Source organism: Agaricus bisporus, assembly GCF_000300575.1.
Source record: "Agaricus bisporus var. bisporus H97 unplaced genomic scaffold AGABI2scaffold_12, whole genome shotgun sequence".
Lineage (NCBI taxonomy): Eukaryota > Fungi > Basidiomycota > Agaricomycetes > Agaricales > Agaricaceae > Agaricus > Agaricus bisporus.
The window spans coordinates 546,939-564,923 of record NW_006267347.1 but is presented as its reverse complement, the minus strand read 5'-3'; the positions used below and the strand labels follow the sequence as shown (position 1 = coordinate 564,923).

The 17,985-nt window shown below is 46.0% G+C and overlaps 7 protein-coding genes across 7 annotated transcripts; 5 read left to right on the top strand and 2 right to left on the bottom strand.

Annotated features, from left to right (window-relative positions):
• The first annotated feature begins 631 nt into the window (after positions 1-631).
• AGABI2DRAFT_227934 (hypothetical protein) lies at positions 632-3,152 on the top strand. Its single transcript, XM_006456073.1, has 14 exons — positions 632-907; positions 989-1,072; positions 1,156-1,224; positions 1,285-1,435; positions 1,494-1,642; positions 1,699-1,711; positions 1,775-1,877; positions 1,936-2,053; positions 2,120-2,133; positions 2,191-2,357; positions 2,415-2,437; positions 2,496-2,577; positions 2,651-2,926; positions 2,986-3,152. The coding sequence occupies exons 1-14, from the start codon at positions 649-651 to the stop codon at positions 3,071-3,073; spliced, it is 1,596 nt and encodes a 531-aa protein (XP_006456136.1). The 5' UTR covers positions 632-648; the 3' UTR covers positions 3,074-3,152.
• A 215-nt stretch (positions 3,153-3,367) lies between these two features.
• Positions 3,368-5,231, bottom strand: AGABI2DRAFT_180882 (hypothetical protein). Its single transcript, XM_006456072.1, has one exon. The coding sequence runs from the start codon at positions 5,034-5,036 to the stop codon at positions 3,441-3,443; it is 1,596 nt and encodes a 531-aa protein (XP_006456135.1). The 5' UTR covers positions 5,037-5,231; the 3' UTR covers positions 3,368-3,440.
• A 782-nt stretch (positions 5,232-6,013) lies between these two features.
• Positions 6,014-6,923, top strand: AGABI2DRAFT_195371 (hypothetical protein). The gene is made up of 2 exons (XM_006456071.1): positions 6,014-6,502; positions 6,557-6,923. Exon 1 carries the CDS (start codon positions 6,045-6,047, stop codon positions 6,234-6,236), a length of 192 nt encoding a protein of 63 aa, XP_006456134.1. The 5' UTR covers positions 6,014-6,044; the 3' UTR covers positions 6,237-6,502; positions 6,557-6,923.
• Positions 6,924-7,903: 980 nt separating this feature from the next.
• Positions 7,904-10,022, top strand: AGABI2DRAFT_227930 (hypothetical protein; the record flags this gene model as incomplete). The annotated part of the gene is made up of 14 exons (XM_006456070.1): positions 7,904-8,019; positions 8,072-8,138; positions 8,197-8,243; positions 8,301-8,367; positions 8,426-8,706; positions 8,760-8,845; positions 8,903-9,044; positions 9,096-9,164; positions 9,214-9,397; positions 9,454-9,523; positions 9,585-9,623; positions 9,677-9,748; positions 9,804-9,875; positions 9,931-10,022. Coding segments are annotated over 14 exons (1,404 nt in total), but the record flags the coding sequence as incomplete, so codon positions are not given.
• A 344-nt stretch (positions 10,023-10,366) lies between these two features.
• Positions 10,367-12,171, bottom strand: AGABI2DRAFT_195370 (hypothetical protein). The gene is made up of 8 exons (XM_006456069.1): positions 12,138-12,171; positions 12,056-12,081; positions 11,763-11,922; positions 11,506-11,620; positions 11,223-11,393; positions 11,009-11,175; positions 10,753-10,931; positions 10,367-10,698 (listed from the first exon to the last, which is right to left on the bottom strand). The coding sequence occupies exons 1-8, from the start codon at positions 12,143-12,145 to the stop codon at positions 10,649-10,651; spliced, it is 876 nt and encodes a 291-aa protein (XP_006456132.1). The 5' UTR covers positions 12,146-12,171; the 3' UTR covers positions 10,367-10,648.
• A 41-nt stretch (positions 12,172-12,212) lies between these two features.
• AGABI2DRAFT_122056 (hypothetical protein) lies at positions 12,213-13,857 on the top strand (the record flags this gene model as incomplete). The annotated part of the gene is made up of 4 exons (XM_006456068.1): positions 12,213-12,471; positions 12,522-12,703; positions 12,756-12,984; positions 13,040-13,857. 4 exons carry the CDS (start codon positions 12,213-12,215, stop codon positions 13,855-13,857), a joined length of 1,488 nt encoding a protein of 495 aa, XP_006456131.1.
• Positions 13,858-16,522: 2,665 nt separating this feature from the next.
• On the top strand, positions 16,523-17,914 carry AGABI2DRAFT_122055 (hypothetical protein; the record flags this gene model as incomplete). The annotated part of the gene is made up of 7 exons (XM_006456067.1): positions 16,523-16,648; positions 16,703-17,017; positions 17,086-17,182; positions 17,255-17,383; positions 17,442-17,599; positions 17,650-17,826; positions 17,888-17,914. 7 exons carry the CDS (start codon positions 16,523-16,525, stop codon positions 17,912-17,914), a joined length of 1,029 nt encoding a protein of 342 aa, XP_006456130.1.
• Positions 17,915-17,985: the final 71 nt, after the last annotated feature.

Sequence of the window (17,985 nt, the reverse complement as noted above, 5' to 3'; positions counted from 1 at the left end):
CCATGATTGATGCTGTAGATGCCGGTCTTGGAGACTTCCTGTTTGAACGGGGTCTCGATCCGCGGCCGTTTAATGCGAGTTCACCTTCTGTGGAGTACTTGAGTGGAGTCATTCGTTCTTGGTCTATTTATGAACGCTTTTGAACAAAAGAAATTCTTTTTGTTGTTGTTGTGTTTTTTTTTGTGTAGAGAGGGATGGGAGGATGAAGTTACCGCATGGGGATGTTTTAAGCCGCGGCGCCACTTTGTCTCGGTGTGTGATCGCGATTCAGTTTTCTTACTTTGGACATTCAACTGCATTCCCATGAGATGCCGCACATTGGTGGCGTTGGTGGGTTCTTGACTAAAAACTAAGTTTCGGGAAAGGTTTAGCATGGTTTTCAAGAAAACAATTACCGGGGCTCCTAGATTGGATCACGAAGTTCAACAATTTGCTTCGAATATGCGAGTTCGGGGCTGGCTGCAGGCCATCCATCCCGCTTTTCGATCTCAGGTCGTGTTTTATACTCTTTTTTCGATTCAGATGGGATCTTGGCCTGATCATTTATGTGTGTTTTTAGTCCAGGATGCCTTCTGAGACACTTAAAAACCGGACCAGACGACTACCTTGTCACTCCTTGATTCCTACAACTATTTATCCTTTCTGCAGATGGTTTCTACGATGAACGCTCTACTATCTGCCACACAAGATTTTGTTGGTCGTCAAACTCGAGTTTCTTTGGGGATGTATTTTTTCTTGGTCTTGCTTCTTTGCAATCTGCTATGGAAGTGGTGGATCCGTCGACGGGATAATCCAAAAGGATTGCCATTCCCTCCTGGACCGAAACGCTTGCCGATCATTGGGAACATGCTCGACTTTGCAAGAGAGAATGAAAGTGCGGCGTATTTAGGGATGGCTCAGAAATATGGTGGGTTTCTTGAAAGGTCTCTTATCATTATGAAAAGTTGACATGATGTGAACGTGTGTTTTGTGTATTGGAATCATGCAGGGGACCTCGTGTTTCTCAGCGCCCTTGGTGTCAACGTGCTCATAGTTAATGACTTCCAGACCGCGAACGAACTCTTTGAGAAACGTTCTGCCAACTATTCTGATCGTCATGAATCGCCCATGATTAACGATTTGTAAGTTTTGCGTTTGCCTTTCCCTGAGTTTGAGCAAGTTACATTAGTGTTTCGTTCCTTGATAGGATGGGCTGGCATTGGAGTTTCGGCCATATGCGGTATGGTGAGTTGCGGATATGGATATTTTCTTAGGCGGTTATTCAGTTTACTTCATACCGGTTAGGTGAACGATGGAAGAATCATCGCAAAATGTTTCACCGCCAATTCCAGCAATCTGTTGCTCCTATTCATAGGCCCGTCCAGCTCAGGTCGGCGCATGAATTGTTACGACTGATTCAGGAAGAACCTCAAGATCTTATCAACCATCTTAGACAGTAAGAATTCACAGTGTTTCTGAGACTGAAGCCACGTTTCTAATAATGATCACAAAAGTAATGCTGCCAGTGTCATTATGGGAGTCGTCTATGGTATCGACGTTTCTCCTAAAGACGATAGGTATATCTCAGTCGCTGAGATTGCGCTGGACGGAATGGCAAGGGCAGCTAATCCAGGAGCTTTCATGGTAGACATCATCCCTAGCTGTGCGCGCGATTCCATTCTCTTGAGGGAATAATGATTGATTGATATTTGAATTTAGTGAAATATGTACCGTGAGTCCGATCTTCGCGCCTTGTTGTACTTTGAATTCTAATGTTGACCGCGGTGATTGATAGATCCTGGATGCCAGGTGCTGGATTTCAAAGCAAGGCTCGATTCTGGAGAAATGCAGTGATGGAGATGCGTGATGCGCCATTTAAAAAGGTATTGAAATCACTTGTAAGTTCTCATGTTCATAGCAACACTATTCGCTTTACATATACACTTATCATTGCAGAGTTCTGGAACTGCCAAACAGTGTTTCGTCACCAATCTGGTTACTGATCTCGAACATAAAGAGAACAAGGACGAAGAAATGGAACAGATCAGGAATTGCGCAGGACTTGCCTATGCCGGTGAGCTCAGTTCGTTTTGAGATTGACGTGTCGTTAATTTGTGTTTTTTTCACCTGATGTACTTAGCGGGTGCAGAGAGTGTAAGTTGCACTTGCGTCTATCTTGAATGATCGCAGTAATTGATGATTGTGGCGTAGAGCGTTTCGTCTCTGTCGTCTTTCTTCTTGGCGATGCTTCTATATCCAGAGGTTCTGAGAAAAGCTCGTGAAGAATTAGATCGTGTCATCGGACGAGGGAGATTGCCTGATTTCACAGATCGCGATACACTGCCGTATATCACTGCTATTGCGAAGGAAACTCTCAGGTATTGTTGCTATCACACAGTACTGCTTTCATCATGATTCTTACATCCTTAATCAAGGTGGAACCCTGTCGCGCCTCTAGGTGAGTTTCCGTCGTAGCGGATCACAAGTAAGAAATAAATTCTGATTAATATCCGAAGGTCTACCACATATGGCGACAGAGAATGATGTCTTCAGGGGCTATTTCATTCCCGCAGGAACTCTTATAATGGGAAACACCTGGTACGATTCCCCTTGTCATTCATTAAAGGAACATTCTTCTCGTAGATTCTCACATAAAGTTCCATATCCTTAGGACAATCCTCCATGACCCTGGAAATTTCCCAGATCCTATGCGTTTCAACCCAGAACGATTTATGAATAAACCAGACGGTCAACAGTTTTCACCAAATGATCCATTATCTACGGCTTTCGGTTATGGTCGTAGAATCTGTCCTGGACGTTTCGTTGCCGAAGGACAACTTTGGATAACTGTCGCGTCTATTCTCGCTGCCTTCGATATCAACCCTGGTCGAGATAGAAATGGGAATATAGTAAAACCCGAAGCCAAATTTTCTTCCGGGATGATTTGGTAGGCCAAATTCTTTTTTTTAGGTTTTATTGGAAGACTCAGATCGATTTGTTTCATAGTCATCCTCTTCCTTTCGGTTATTCGATCATGCCACGCGATGAGATTGCTAAGAAACTCATCGAACAAACTTTACTTATCGACGCTTGAGCAATGAGCTCAAAACTTTGTGTCCCGTCCTTTTGCCGGTGTAACCTATAATTCAATATGTATCTATTAATCCTGCTTCAGATTTTCGTTGTGTACTGCGTAGTAATGGATAATAGGGACCGTTTCACTTGACCCGTCTTGTGTCACGTTTAGGCGGTAAAAGCATTAGTGCATGGTAGTGGTAACCGGGTAACATAGGTCGTAGCAAAGACTCTGGACAAAATCAAACCGGGGGTTCGATCCATACTAATTGCTGCGGTATATAGAAACAACAGATGATCAATAGCCTATCTTCACACTAACAATAAGTACAACATAAGTTTACATACATAACAGAGAAAATATTACTTGTAAATAACGGGCATTTTCATACAAACGAAAAGCCCTCGAAATCCAGATATCCTTCTTCCAAAGACATCTTTCTGACCACCAGAACTTCGACAATCAATCGTACACCTGGTTTTCCATCTTCATCATCAACAAACCTCGATGTTGCAGTCGGGATGGCTGGGGAAATCAACAAATCATCGTCATCCTCTACTTCTCCATCACCAACCTCGCCATTTCCAACGGAGTCCAGCCCAACTTCAGCGGAAGGATGAACTGCGGAATCCGCAATTATGGAACCCGCCTGGACCGTCACTGTCGCATTAGTATTGTTCGTCAACGTACTAGCCTGTGTTGTAGAGGTAGGCTCTGAGAGTCTCAGCGAAGGTACAGCCCCAACGTGTAGTGCCCCTAGCTCCTCCACAAGCGCCTCCGTATGAGCTTCAACATCGCCTACGGATTTAGGAGCGGCAGATTCTAATCCGTGTTCATCAAATAATGCTTTAAGGCCACCATTCGCCACCTCGGCGACGCCTTGAGTAGCAAGCGCAAGAAGTCTTTGCTTCTTTTCTTCACGTCTACGGTCCCTAGCTTGCCTTCTCGTCGTGGCCTTGTTTTCGAAATTTGGTGAACCTTCAATTGTGATATGATGCTCTTTCTGAGCGTGGTTGTTATGACGTTTCTCCTTTCCTTTCTTTCCTTGTTCGGCTTTTGAATGTTTTGACCCCTTTGCATGATGATGATGATGTCCAGGATGAATATGGTGAAATCGTTTCCGCATAGGTCGCGGTTTATATACCGAAGAGATCTCGAGGTCAATGACAAACTGAGGAGGTAGCACCAGCTTGTCATCTTCGAGTTCTGATATATAGGCAGCCTCGGTAGCTTCAGAGTCTAACTCTGGGTCCATGGTGAACACTGCCGTAATGCCCGCAAAATCAGCGTTGCTGGCCGACGGCGTAGGACATAGTAGCGAGCTGTCGTACTCGTCGTCGGTGACGACAAATTCATATCCAGCTTCCATATCGTTGCGGGTTGGAATTGATACGGTAGAAGCAGCGGTCGAGTCACCAGAGTCATCAAGACCATTTATCAATCCCCTATGTCCCTTCCCGGGCCTTTTCCCCCTTGCGTCGCCCCAAGAGTTATATTGCCCACTGTTTCGGGCGTCCTCATCATACCGCGCTGCCAAGTCTGCTGGCACTTCTATTTCTTTGACGACAATGACGCTGGCGCCAATCTCGCCTGCCATCATTTCCAACGTATCCAAGCTGGATTCCAGTTCTTCCCTCTCAAGGCCAACTAAATCGCCAGAGTCGGCCACTCCGAGCTCATAGTAGGCTTGACCACCGCCCTCCAATAAGCGCCACTTGAGTTGAGTCACGAGACGAGTGAAGCGTGCGGGGGAAGGATTGAGAAGCTGAAGTTTATATTCGATGTTGCCCAGATCATTTTCTGGGACGAGTCGAGGAAGGAGTAAGGGTGAAGGGGAGAGATATCTGGGAGAAACAGACAGGGAAACATTCTCCGTAGAGGGGCCGCCGGACTTGGAAGGAGAGAGAGAACGAGGGCTCGATATCAAAGAATCCCAAGGCGATGGAACGCGAGGACTTTCAGACTCGTGCTCGCCAAACATGAAGTTTCGGGGTGTCGCTGTCCTATATGAAAAAGTGGTATTCTGTTGCGGTCTATATTCGATGAAGATTGGTTTTAAATATGGCAGTTGGTTTGGATGTGAGCAATGAGTTGCATATAGACCAGGTAGGTATTCGCGGTATCATCTTGCAATAGACGGCAGAGATTGTGTTGGGAAGTGCTATGCCAGTATCATGGTGACTATGAGTCAAGATGCAAGTCATGCAACGTATATTATTTACGTGGATTCGGTAATTTATTTGTCCCGACCAAACACACCACACGAACGTTCAATAAAGTTATAACTTATTCATACAAACTTATCTACAAGTTACAATCCCGTTAATAATACTACAGCAAAAGTGCACCAAATTTAAGGAAGAACATTAGACCCAGATATCTCGACCATAGGTCGCATGTCCGCAAATCAGGCTACAATCAAATCCCAATACTTGGTAAAAATCCTCGAGGTCACCTCTTTCCACGTCAGTCGGATATACCTCTCTCCTTTTCCAACGCTGATAATGAGTTGGGGCATGTAGTTCGTTAGTGTAGAAACGCTCTAGACTTGGGTGGGTGTCAAAAAATCTCGTGATAAACGTGTCAACGGTGGCAAATGAGTCGAAATCGGACATGACCCTTTGCCATTGACCGAAAATTATCCCGGTTAATGCAACCATGCGTAAACTTTTCAGCACAGGAAGATCTAACAGGTAGTCTGTAGCTTCCTGATGCCAGCCTTTTATTATGACATCGAAAGAGACTGAGTTGATCACTCACAGCGAGTATGCAAATGGACCCAGGTTGATACACAGAATTCGGCGAGAGGGAGATATGGAGCGCTTCAAGAGATTGAAAGCAGTTCATCAAATCTGCACGATAATCCAGTTCGACTGGAACGTGGTCGTGTAAAATAAGGACTCGCAGTTTCGAGAATGATGCCTTCATGAAGACAGTCATGTAAGGGCGCGGTTTCGAACCAAACGGTGCAGTCCAGACGAAGTTTGTAATGGGGCGAATGCGTAGGACTCTGAGCGCGTGTGCGAAGGTACCGACGAACGTTGATAGATTAGGACAACTCCTTTCGGGTAATTCAAGATGCAGGGATTCTGCCAAGATGTTCAATGCCAGTAGTTTGGGCTGGGAGAGAAGGAATGAGACGAATGTTTCGGACTCATTAGCAGCCATTTTGAACCGATAATCCATCCAACTGAAGGCTTCCAATTGGAAAGTGTGATCACCCAAAGCCTCCAAGATACGAGATGACGCTTGGTCGCTCGTCATCAAGGTTATTTGTAAACGCTTCAAGTTGATCATTTGACGCAAAGCTTGGTGAAATAGCCTCCAGGGACTCGTCCCATCACTTGCCCCTCCATCACCAACGTCAGGTCTGAAATACAAATCTCGTACGTGAAGGGCAAGGTGTTGAGTCTTTACGAGAGTCGAAAAAAAGGCGCGGTTAACGAGGTTATTCAAGCTCCATCTATTACACCCTTTCCCCTTGATTCTGACCCCTCCTAGAGCAACTTGTCGATACAGGTACCGTTGGGCGGTAAGGCAAATTGCACGTGATACGAGGCATAGGTTGTAAAGGGTGGATCGATCGTCTTTCGCCAGCTCGATGATATGGTCAAGTAGCTCTTGAGGAAATGCTACGAACCACAGCACCGAAGGCATCGCCGCGAAATCTGGGTTTCAAGACGTAGAGAGTGGAGTGGACGGCGTCAGAATGATACTCCAGTGGGAGGTGGCGAAGAGCACCAGATCTATCATAGATAAGTAGTTTCGAAACAGGGGATTTATGTCGGAAAGGGACTTGCAAACAATACCTCCGAGCCGAAGCCCGAGCGACTGACAAATACCGTAAAACAAATATTAAGACCTTTACTATATATGGGTATCTGGATTCTTGAAATCTATTTGCATTTTTACCACGGTCGACCAGTAACATCGTACAGGGACCGCCAAATATTCCCTCATGATCATTCCCCGAGTTTCGAATTTTCTGCTCGGAAGCAAAATATCAATTTTACGGACCCGAAACGTGTGGCATAGTGCCGGATACAGCCTCAAGACTCCAGCAACACCCAGATACAAACCTCCAAAAGTCCTTTCATAAAGTCAAACTTTGTCTGTATTCTCTCTCGGGTTAAAATGGCTCCGCGTGTCACCGGTATCAGACTCTGGCCTCGTGATCAGGCTCAGGTTTAAGGTAGGGACTTTTGGGGCTTCGGTAGTACCGCAATTGAATTGTTATTGAATGCTGCAGGCGTGTCACGAAACATTGTCGACGAGGCCGATGTTTCGCTTTGAAGCCCGTAACATTTTTCAAAAACAAAAGATTCCGGCTTCATTGTACTCGAGTATGGATCGATGATCATTATTGGACCACTCGAGCTCTTGTCTACGCGGCTCCCCGACGAGATCGTTTTAGTGTCGATCGCGAGGCGGCTAAATGAGTAACTTTTTCTTTAAATGATCCAATTCGGCATCCAGTCCCCTCCTTATAGCTATCGAGCCCTGTAAGAATGTTTGCTTTACGTTCATAAAATTCTACGGACAAGATTTGGTTGTACCCGTGCGTAGCCGTTCCCTCTGAAGCTGGTCTCGTCCTGTATTTTCGGCTACGGAAGCGGCAGACTGAACTTTGGATAATGTATATTATCTAAGTACGAGGCGCGCACTCTTTGACCCCTCTTAACTTTGACCCCTCTAATTAGGAGACAGTTTCAGTAGGCACACATGCGACTTCATCTGATCACAGTAGAATGCTGCAATAATTATTCCTCGAGAAACATATACCCCGATAATTTATCCTAAGCTGCATATAAGAACCACAACTTCCTGTAAGACACTCATTCTTTCGCAATGCCTCAAATCACCTCGGGCGCTACCGCTCAATCAGCTTTCTCTACTCAGCCCACTGAAAAGGATCCTTATAGATACCAAGTGGGCTTCGGCAACTCCTTTGCTAGTGAGGCATTGTAAGCCACATTTACCTTCTGTCTCTCAGGATATAATTTAAACCGTCTTCAGGCCAGGTGTGCTACCCGAAGGCCAGAATAATCCCCAGAAGAACAGGTATGGTCTTTACAATGAAGGGGTACGTGGTCTGTGTACATGTTTCTCGTGATTTTCATGACGTCATATCCGTCTAACAGATGACTGGGGCATCCTTTGTTGCACCTCGGGCCGAAAACAGACTTGCGTGGGTGGTCTGGTATTGTAGGAAGGGGCCTTTGGATTCTGACTGTTGCTCGTTTAGATGGTTTTATCGTATCAGGCCGTCCGTTGCTCACCAAGGGTTCACAAGGTTGCCTGATAATTCCGATGTACGTCGTAATGACTTGCTTTCAGATCAGATCTTGATATTTGCCGATACTCTATAAGCTTGAATCAAATTTCCTATCTACGAACAAGAATATACATATCAGCCCTACTCAGTTGACTTGGTCGCCGTTCAAATTGCCAGCGGATACTCAAAAATTTGACTGGGCGGAAGGTTTGAAGACGATTGCGGGGAATGGTGATCCCACTTTGAGAGAAGGTTCGGCTATTCATATGTACCTTGCGAACAAGTCTATGGATAAAAGAGCGTTCTGTAATGGGGATGGGGATATGTTGATTTTGCCGCAGCAGGGTCGATTGGATATACAAACGGAATTCGGAAAGTGGGTGTTGTGCGTTGAGGGTATGTGTGATGTTATGCTGATTTTTTGTTTAGGATGATGGTTCGGCCGGGTGAATTATGTGTGATTCAACGCGGAATGAAATTCAAGGTTATTCTTCCTGATGGTCCATCCCGTGGATGTAAGTGGTATACCGCCATTCTTCTGAAGTGGGTTTTCCTGATTCTTTACCAAATAGATATACAGGAGATATTCGGTTCACACTTTGAGTTACCTGAACTTGGACCTTTGGGAGGGAACGGTCTAGCGAATCGTAGAGATTTCGAGACTCCGGTGGCTTGCTTCGACATTGACCAAAGTTCTTGGGAGATCGTCTACAAGTGAGTTCAGTTCTCCCCTTTGGCAAAGTCTCAATACTCAATGGTGCGTAGGCTTTCTGGTCAGCTGCACGCTTGTCACCAAGAACATACACCTTTCGATGTCGTAGCGTGGCATGGAAAGTACGTTCTTCGTCTGGTTTGACTGACCTTGTGACTAATACGAGCTTAGCTACGTTCCCTACAAATACGCGATGGAGAAATTCATTTTTGTCGGTAGTATTTCCAAAGATCACATGGACCCTTCCTGTTTCTGTGTCTTGACTGCGAAGTCAAAGCACAATAATGCACCCCTTATTGATTTCGTGATCTTTGGTGAAAGATGGGATATTGCCACCAATACCTTCCGTCCGCCTGTTAGTGTTGCCCCCTTTTTTGGTTGAGTGATGTGGATTTCCTGACATTTTCGAAGTACTACCACCGTAATTCTTCGGTCGAATTCATTGGTCTTATCAAGGGTTCATTTGCTGATATCCACTCTGGTGCGTTCGACTCTGTATTGGTTATCAGAAATATAACAAACCCGGAACCTCAATATTCCAGGTGGCGCTAGCTTCACAACAGATTTCTGCCCTCACGGAGGTAGGTAATCCAACCCTTCAACCGCCGGCTATGCGTTTAAACATGTCTTCAAGTGCCATACGATGTATGGAAGGCAGCCACGGAACAACCACTTACACCAGAATTTGTTCACAAAGGTGTTCTTGGTAAAGATAGTATATGTTTGAAATTGCTCCTTTAGCGACTGACAATTACTGCCAGGCTTCTTGGTTGAATCTAGCATGCCGTTCTCTATCACCGAGTATGCGATGAATCGTTGTGGGACTAAACAAGGTACGTTTTGATACATATTGATAGCTGGATGACTTGGCTGATTGATTTGGCGTAGAACATGAACCACAGATGTATAAGGCTGAATTTATGGACCATCTGGATGAGATTAACGCTGACCTCAAAGCTGCGAAACTGCCTCTCTTGGGTAGTAATCAGTGAATTATGTAGTATGTATCGGAGCCACAATATGTATATTTTGCCGGCAGAGATGTATGTATAAACTGGGTTGAACTCTATGGATTTGCTAGATCCTACTGGCTTTCAACAGCCGTGCCAGAGGTCGAGTCTTTGACTGATATCTTGTGCCCGGAGAGAATATCATCACAACCGCACAAGTTTTAATACGAAGTGGCTTATCTGACATGGTACCACCCGAAAAGCACGGCGATCCTCATGCCTTTCGGACGAGCTTCCTCAACGCAACCGCAGGATTTACCAGATGGATTTCTTTGTCAGTTTGATGACCGGAGTCGTTCAATCGCACCGTTGTAGTCCATGAAGTGATGCTTTGCGAATCTTCGCCATTGCGGACAGTGTACAACTACTACGCCACGAGGCCTTTTATACAGTACTCGACTTCCAACAGCACAAAACTCGGGAATCACAAATTGCACCGCTTTGGATAACATTATATCTGAATTGAAATGCGAGTATGAGTGTACGACAAAAGATTGCATATTAAAACTGGCAAGTCAGCATGATACAGAAGAACAACTGAATGCAAGGTGAGAAGACGCCTGCCTTCTAACTGAACTGGTGATCATGAACTCGAGTTAATAAGACGTGTACCCCTCAAAGTATTTATGAATGAGTGCGCGTTTCGCTGAAAGTTGAAAGATAAGCCTTCGCCACAGAATAGTCAAAGGGGTGAACTAACCGGATATGCGTTTCGCAGTATCATATGCCAACATCTGCTTGACCAAATCTAGCCCGACTGCATCCAGTTGTGTTACAGCCTCTCCTACTTCTTTCTTTGACCATTGAGGGAAAGAAGGCTTGTAATCCGGAAGAGTGCTGACGCCAGGCCAGACTTCTTCGTTAGGTGTTCCGAGTAATCTATACGATGTAACAGTCAAGTGCCCAAAACGAGTAAAATATATGCGTCACAGAACAAGTAAAAGGAGAATACAGACCTGAAGATTCGGAATATCTGGTCAATTTCAGAGTCACCGGGGAATAAAGGATGGCCTTGCATCGCCATTTCTGCGAAGATGCATCCAACGGACCACATGTCGATTGAGGTAGAGTAGTGGCGCGAGCCGAGAAGAACTTCTGGTGCCCTATACCATAATGTGACGACCTAGAATGGGTTCAGTAGACGGAAGGAGTAATATAAACCTCGCAGACCTCGTGGGTATAAGTCCTCATTGGAATACCGAAGGCTCTGGCTAGACCAAAGTCGGCCAATTTGAGGTTATCATTCTTGTCTATGAGAAGATTCTGCGGTTTCAAATCACGGTGAAGAACTCTATGCGCGTGGCAGTACAACAGCCCCTTGTTCAGCTGGTGGCAGAATTTCTGTGAACAGGCGAATGTCAGAGCACGATCACGTGATGGTACCAAAATAAAAAATAAATTGGGTTTGATCGCAATTCAAAATGTGTGAAGAGAACAAGGCAACGTAACAGACCTTGACAATGTCCATTTTGAGCGGTCGGCTCGTCTCTATGTATCTTTTCAAGTCGACGTCCAGAAATTCAAATACGAGATACAGCTTTTGGTCGGCGTGAACTATATCAAGGAGTCTGCATTATGAATCAGTGGTGGATACCGATATGATTAGAATGATGGGCGCCCAGATAGTGAGGTACCGCCACCCAACTGAGTGGAGTTGGGACACGAAACGACGGTGTACGGGGGGACAAAAGGGACGGAAGAAAGACCTACTTGACCACATTGTCGTCCTTGAGTTCCTTTAGCAGACTGATTTCGCGTATGGCGGTACTAGGCACACCCTCGTCTTCCGCTTCCAGCCTGATTTTCTTCAATGCTACGATCTGCCCATTATTCGAATCCCGAGCCTTGTATACAACACCATAAGTCCCTTTGGAAAGACGACGAAGGATGAGTCGCTAAGCGGGGAGAGTGATACCTCAAACCCATACTCACCTTCACCTAAATAAAACGCAAGGATGCATTTGAGAACCCATCCCTTGCTGAGCATCTGGAAGCTGAGGACGCACCAATTTTTTCGATTTTTGCGTAGCTGTCAGCGGCAGAAATGATCAGTAGAGGTGTGCAGATAAATTTGGAAACGCGTACCGCTCCATGGCAAGAAAAGAAAAGAGGGAGGTAGGGTATTCAAGTAAGAAAGTGAAGTGATGCGTCACACTTGAGATGACCACTTTCCACTTCGTCTCGGGCTCTTTCCGCTCGCTTTCGCTCTTTCTCCTCGCCTTTGACCCCGTCCACAAGTCCATACACCACGTCCAGACCCTCTCTACTCTCGGCCCCCACCAGTATCTCGCCACAAACCAACACAAAGATCGGATATTCACCACGACCTGGACCGAGCCTCCTTCTCTCCAAAGCTGGGCTCTCACACGCAATGATTCTCAACCCTGGCGTCTCTCTCATCTTCATACTGTCCCCATAAGTATGTTGGTTCCTCATGCTCTGAAACTCGTATGTTCACATTGTTTCCAGCTGCCATCTCGTCCTATATCGACATTCCACCACCTTTTACTCACATCTATTCTGTCGGAGGACCAACAGGAGAAGTTCACCTCGTTGACGAGCATACAAACAGCTTTGGAGAGAAAACCCAGCAAGTTTTGTTCATTCCTGAAGAAGACCTGCCAAAAGCCGACAAAACTCGTGTGGCTCTCGTGAGTTGCTCAGCTGTGCCCGAGCACCATCTCCTCACATCCCTCATTATAGCGATATGGTTCACATGGAATAGAATCGACATCCACACCTTCGTATTCCTTGACATTCGTACCGGTGCTCGGAACCGACACCATTGAGATATACTCTCGGGACGTCAGTTCCGGCTCACTGACTCACCTGGGCTCATCCCCCTCCCCTCGAGGTCCCGATGCTCACGATGGTCCACGCCATGTCAAGGTTCATCCTAATGGCAAAATTCTCTACTGTGTCACGGAACACAGTGCGTCTTTTACCCTCCCATTCGCTTCTCCCAAGTTATTGACTCCCGTCTATAGCCAATATTGTTGACCTCTATGAGATCACTACACCGCTGTTATCTATTCCTTCCCTCAAATTCATATCTTCACGCTCCCTCCTTCCTTCCCATCTTCAAAGAACGTCCCCCAACGAATTCCGTGGCGATACGTTAATGTTAACGCCTGCGACGCCTGCTCATCCTTCTCCTTACGCACTTTTCACAACCACGAGAGGAAGGACACCTGCTACACGCGGTTGGTTATCCATCTTCGCTATAGACGAGAATGGCTATTTCGCGGATGGTGGATCTCCAGATGGTAGGGATTACCATGCGGAGTCCATTATCAGATATGAAACTCCGAGTTCGGGAGGGAAAGCAAATGCGATTGATTTGTTAACGAAGCGGAAGGTACCCACCGTTTCTCGGCGGGTCTTGGTTGTCGGAGGTGGTGGTCTTGATGAAGACGACGAGAATGTTGGGGATTTCGACGATGAAGACAATCTCGAAACTCGACCTTATAATCAAGTCCCTCTTCAAGATCAATTAAACACAACTGAATTTGGATCTAAAGGAGACAAAGAAGAAGGTCTATGGCAAGAAGAAGACCAAGGCGTTTGGATCCTTCTAACGGATGATGATGAAACAAGTGCCGCTCATGCTAACAAGCTTCACGCTATTGGAGGTGTTAAGGTTTTAGAATGGGGTGGGTGGGGAACGCGGGGTGTACATCTTGTCGCACAGTGGCCAGAGCCGATTGAAAGTGATAATCATGGCGACGATGAGTATCATGACAGTATCAAGACGAGGTTACATGAAAGGATGATTGGTGGGAGCCATGCCGTTTGGTTGGTTTGAGTATGCAATTTTGGCGAGAACGGATTTATGAATGCGCCCATTTGGACCGGAGGAGTGCGCTGTTTTGTTTGTTTTTAATATGTTGCTGACTTTGTCTGATTATATGCGGGTTTTCTCTCTCCTGCAAATCAATGCAATCATAGGTTGAATATCTTCTTGTTATTATCACAAGTCGAGACAAAGCAGTGCGATTTTCGACGTGATCTTCTATATCAACGTCTATCAGCATGTCGCAACTTACATGATGGTCGCAGATTGACGAGATCGAATCGATTTTTGATTACAACGGTGCAATGAGACCACTCAGGTCGACAAAGGAGCAAAAAAATACATGCGACGGCGTCGTCTACACTAATAAATCCTGCGGCTGCGTTAAAAACCCCAGGGAAAACTCGTCAAAAACCCTGGGGAAAAGCATGCCGAGGCAAAGTCGAAGATGAAAGACCTGCGAAAGCAAATGTTAGCCAGCTACATGAGGACCGACTACGCACGCGAATACAACATAAGTCTGTATCTAGTTACCCCTCAATCCCCGCTACCTTTCGCAAGACCAAGACCAAATCTCCTTCGCAGCTTCTTCGGCATCGTACCGTCGGGAACAACGCACGCGCACACACCTCACAGACGCGCCTAATCTACGTCCAGATCCCTACTTTCGTAGAGCTCCTTCTTTTGATTCCATCGCCCGGGAGGGTGACCTGTCACAGTAAACTGCCCTCCCGCTCCACAATATCAAGCAGCCCCATCCTATCCATTTCTGGAACAGGGAGTTTTAACTGCGCTATGGGAGGTGCACGACTCGCTGTATGTTGGGAGCGAGGACTTGCGTCGGCACAACTTCAGGCTCGCCGGGTCTTCTCGAGTTTCCCTGCGTCCTTCTGGGCCTTACACCGTACAACACGTTGGTGGAACCAGAGCTTCCTACGGGCGATCTTTGGTGGGATGCTGCTGTGTAGGAAGATGAACGTGAGAGGTGGGTAGCGGTTCGACGTTTTGTTGCGGTGTGTGGGTGGTCGTGGTTTTGTCGTCTGTTCGTACTAAAGAGAAGGAACGACGTGGGTCGGTGAATAAAGGAGAAAAGTCAAGAGGAAGGAGGCGTACCATCGGGTGAAATGAAGTAACAAAGTGAGGAGGGTAGTGAGGAGATGTACATCAATGAGCAAAAGAGGGCGAGAGGGAGGAAGGAAGAAGGCTCACCATCGAGGTTCAAGACCAAGACGTTCTCTATCGACTTTTCACCCCTCGTGGGGTTTATATATCAAGGCGTGCTGGTTTGGATATGTTTTGACAATGTGGCTGACCGCGTCTGAAACTTCCGAGGCCGTTAAACAATCGAGTGGTGGTTGATATTCCCTTTTTGGGGAAATCAATTACTATAATGAGGTCTCTTGTTGAGTGCTCGTCATATTGAGATGCTATCTGTTTTATAGCCGGGATCGTTGGGATCAAACAAATATTGTGTAGACTGGAGAAAAATCCGAAAGCCGAGTCGAAATCCTTGATTGTTTCGCCACAAAGGAAAAATCTCAATCTTGCCGCACTTTATCTCGGACACAAGATAAACGTCGTCTCTGCTTTCGTCAGTCCTCTTCAGTGAGGGGGAGTGGGTTAATATTGGAGAGAACATGGAGATTGCCAGTGAGTTTGTGAAATCGTCTCTCTATTGTACCTCAGTGGCTCAATGTGATTCGATAGCATTCCTTGCTAGGACATAATCATTTGTTCATTCAGAGTATCGATCACAGACAACTCAATGCTGCCTGTAGTTCATATATCCTACACCTTTGCGAAGAGAAATATTTTGTTCGCCAAATGAAGCTCACCTGCCTCTATCAGTGATCTTCGCATTAGACTCCTTCAAATTCGTGACACAGGAAAATTGCCTGATTTAGATCCGTGAATCTTCAAACATCGCCACACCATTCGGTTTGTTTAAAAAACCACTGATAACAACTTCAAATCTTTTTTCTGTAATCCATAACTCGAGTGCTGCCCCCGGCTACTGACCCGGAATTTCAGGGGGTGTTTCCCCTTTTCATATTTCTCCTAATAGGATATCAGATGGAATACGATACACCGATGGAGCTTCCCTGACGGCCGGGGTTCAACGCCGAATGCTGGAGCTACTGCTAGCAGGGCCATGGGCCCATGTCCTGTTATGCGCCTGTACCAATTTTGTGGGCCTTATTTTCAAATTGGCGGATTAGGGGCACATGAATTGTCTTAGCAAGACTTGTTCTACCTGCCGGCTTCATCCTGAATTCTGACGTGTGGCTGCCGGTCTGCTTCGTCAGCAATGGAAATCTGCCAAGATTGAAAGTGACGAAGGGGAACTAATGACTTAAAGCTAATAAAACTGCACGAAATAGGGTAAATGTGAGACTCTACGACTTGGTTGTATGCCTGAGGGAATGGAGAGCTTCAACTTGGGCGAACTGTGGGTGGACTCAATGGACGATATGAACGTCAATTTCCGTCGATGTCGTGAGTATCTTCCGGGATTTTACGCGAACATTAATGTTGTTGCTTATAAACAAGGTTCCACCGGGAACGTCATACTTATGGGGATCTAACTGTCTATGTCTATAAGGCTGCCGCCACTATCATTTAAGTCAGGAAAAGCAAGCTAGAACGATACATCACCCACCCCAATCTTGCCCCCATCATGCTCTTACTCGCCTCTCTCTTCGTGTCTTTATTATCCACCACATGTTTCGTCTCAGCTCACAAAGAACCAAAAACTCCTGAAGAGATCGAAGTCCAACGTGCACTCCAAGCTGCCGCCTATTACGTGAGAGTCTCATCCTACATTTGTTTCTCGGTGGGGCTGACGGATCAATGGTAGTGTTCACCCACAGTGGACCAGTTCACAGCAGCGCGGAAGCGAGCATGGGCACGGAAAATCAATGCGGGCCAGGGAGAATTACCCAGTTACGAGAAAATGTTCTTGAACATGCACGAAATTAGTCAAGGCTCGCTTACGTTTCCAGAACGATTGGAAGATGATGATATTGATATGGGTTGCACACCTATGTCAACAACGGAAATTCAGAATAACACTTGTGTTCTTGCTCCTGAAGTTGCTGAAGGTCCATACTGGCACGAAGTGGGACACCCCATACGGCAGAATATCGCGGACTATCAGGACGGTTTGTTACTGGTTCGTGAGCTAAATTTGATTCCAAACGGAGTTGGCGCATTGCTCACCGGTATGACGTCAAATTCTAGCTACTTGACATCGGAGTTATAGATGTCGAAACCTGCAAGCCTCTTCCGAACGCCTTGGTAGATTTATGGCAGACCAATGCTACAGGGGAATATTCTGGTATGTCGCTTTGTTGATATGACGGCGTTCATATTGAGAGAACTGACCCATCACGATTGTTTCTCTGGTTAGGCCACCCCACCGTATTTCCAATCGTCAACGATAATCCTCTTCCGACCACGTCTCCTCGTACTCTACCAGAAGAAACCTGGTTACGAGGTGCATGGCCCACCGACGAGAATGGTGTCGCCCAATTCACTAGTATGTTTACCCACTCATCCCTTCTTTCGCTCTCATTCTCTAATTATCATCGTTCAAGCCATATTTCCGGGCTACTACCAAGGGCGTGCAACACATATCCATGCCAAAGTCTTTCCCGAATGGAAGGTTCTCAAGAATAATACCTTCATGGGCTCAAGAGTCGTCCATGTCGGACAATTCTTTTTTGATGACGAAATCAATGCGGTTGTCGATAAGGTATGTGTGGAAAATACCACTAGACACTACCGTCATTGATTCCGGTTTAGATGCATCCTTATACCGAGAATCCAATTGCAAATACGTGGGGTCGAACGCCTAATTCGCGTGACTCCTTCAATCTTTTCGAGGATGCTATGGGTCCTGAGGGAAAATATAACCCCATCTTCAAAATGCATTTGTTGGGTGGCGTCGTGAGACAAGGTTTAATTGGTTATATTACAATGGTAAGTTCACCGGTATAATGTATGTTGATATGAAGTTTGAAAACCTGAAACCATTTTCTAGGGTGTCAATGCCAGTGCGAATTTTTGACAGTCCCTCTGATCGCTGTGTGACTGCGTACGCATAAGTCAGTAGAAAGGTTACTAATTTTGCCCATTGCG

Coding starts and splice junctions, on each gene's coding strand:
- AGABI2DRAFT_227934 (XM_006456073.1), top strand. CDS start 649: ATGGTTTCTACGATGAACGCTCTACTATCTGCCACACAAGATTTTGTT. Junction 1,073..1,155: donor GAACGAACTCTTTGAGAAAC/GTTCTGCCAACT, acceptor CCTGAGTTTGAG/CAAGTTACATTAGTGTTTCG. Junction 1,436..1,493: donor CTTATCAACCATCTTAGACA/GTAAGAATTCAC, acceptor TGATCACAAAAG/TAATGCTGCCAGTGTCATTA.
- AGABI2DRAFT_180882 (XM_006456072.1), bottom strand. CDS start 5,036: ATGTTTGGCGAGCACGAGTCTGAAAGTCCTCGCGTTCCATCGCCTTGG.
- AGABI2DRAFT_195371 (XM_006456071.1), top strand. CDS start 6,045: ATGGGGCGAATGCGTAGGACTCTGAGCGCGTGTGCGAAGGTACCGACG.
- AGABI2DRAFT_195370 (XM_006456069.1), bottom strand. Junction 11,176..11,222: donor TGAGGACTTATACCCACGAG/GTCTGCGAGGTT, acceptor AACCCATTCTAG/GTCGTCACATTATGGTATAG. Junction 10,932..11,008: donor CAGATATTCCGAATCTTCAG/GTCTGTATTCTC, acceptor TACATCGTATAG/ATTACTCGGAACACCTAACG.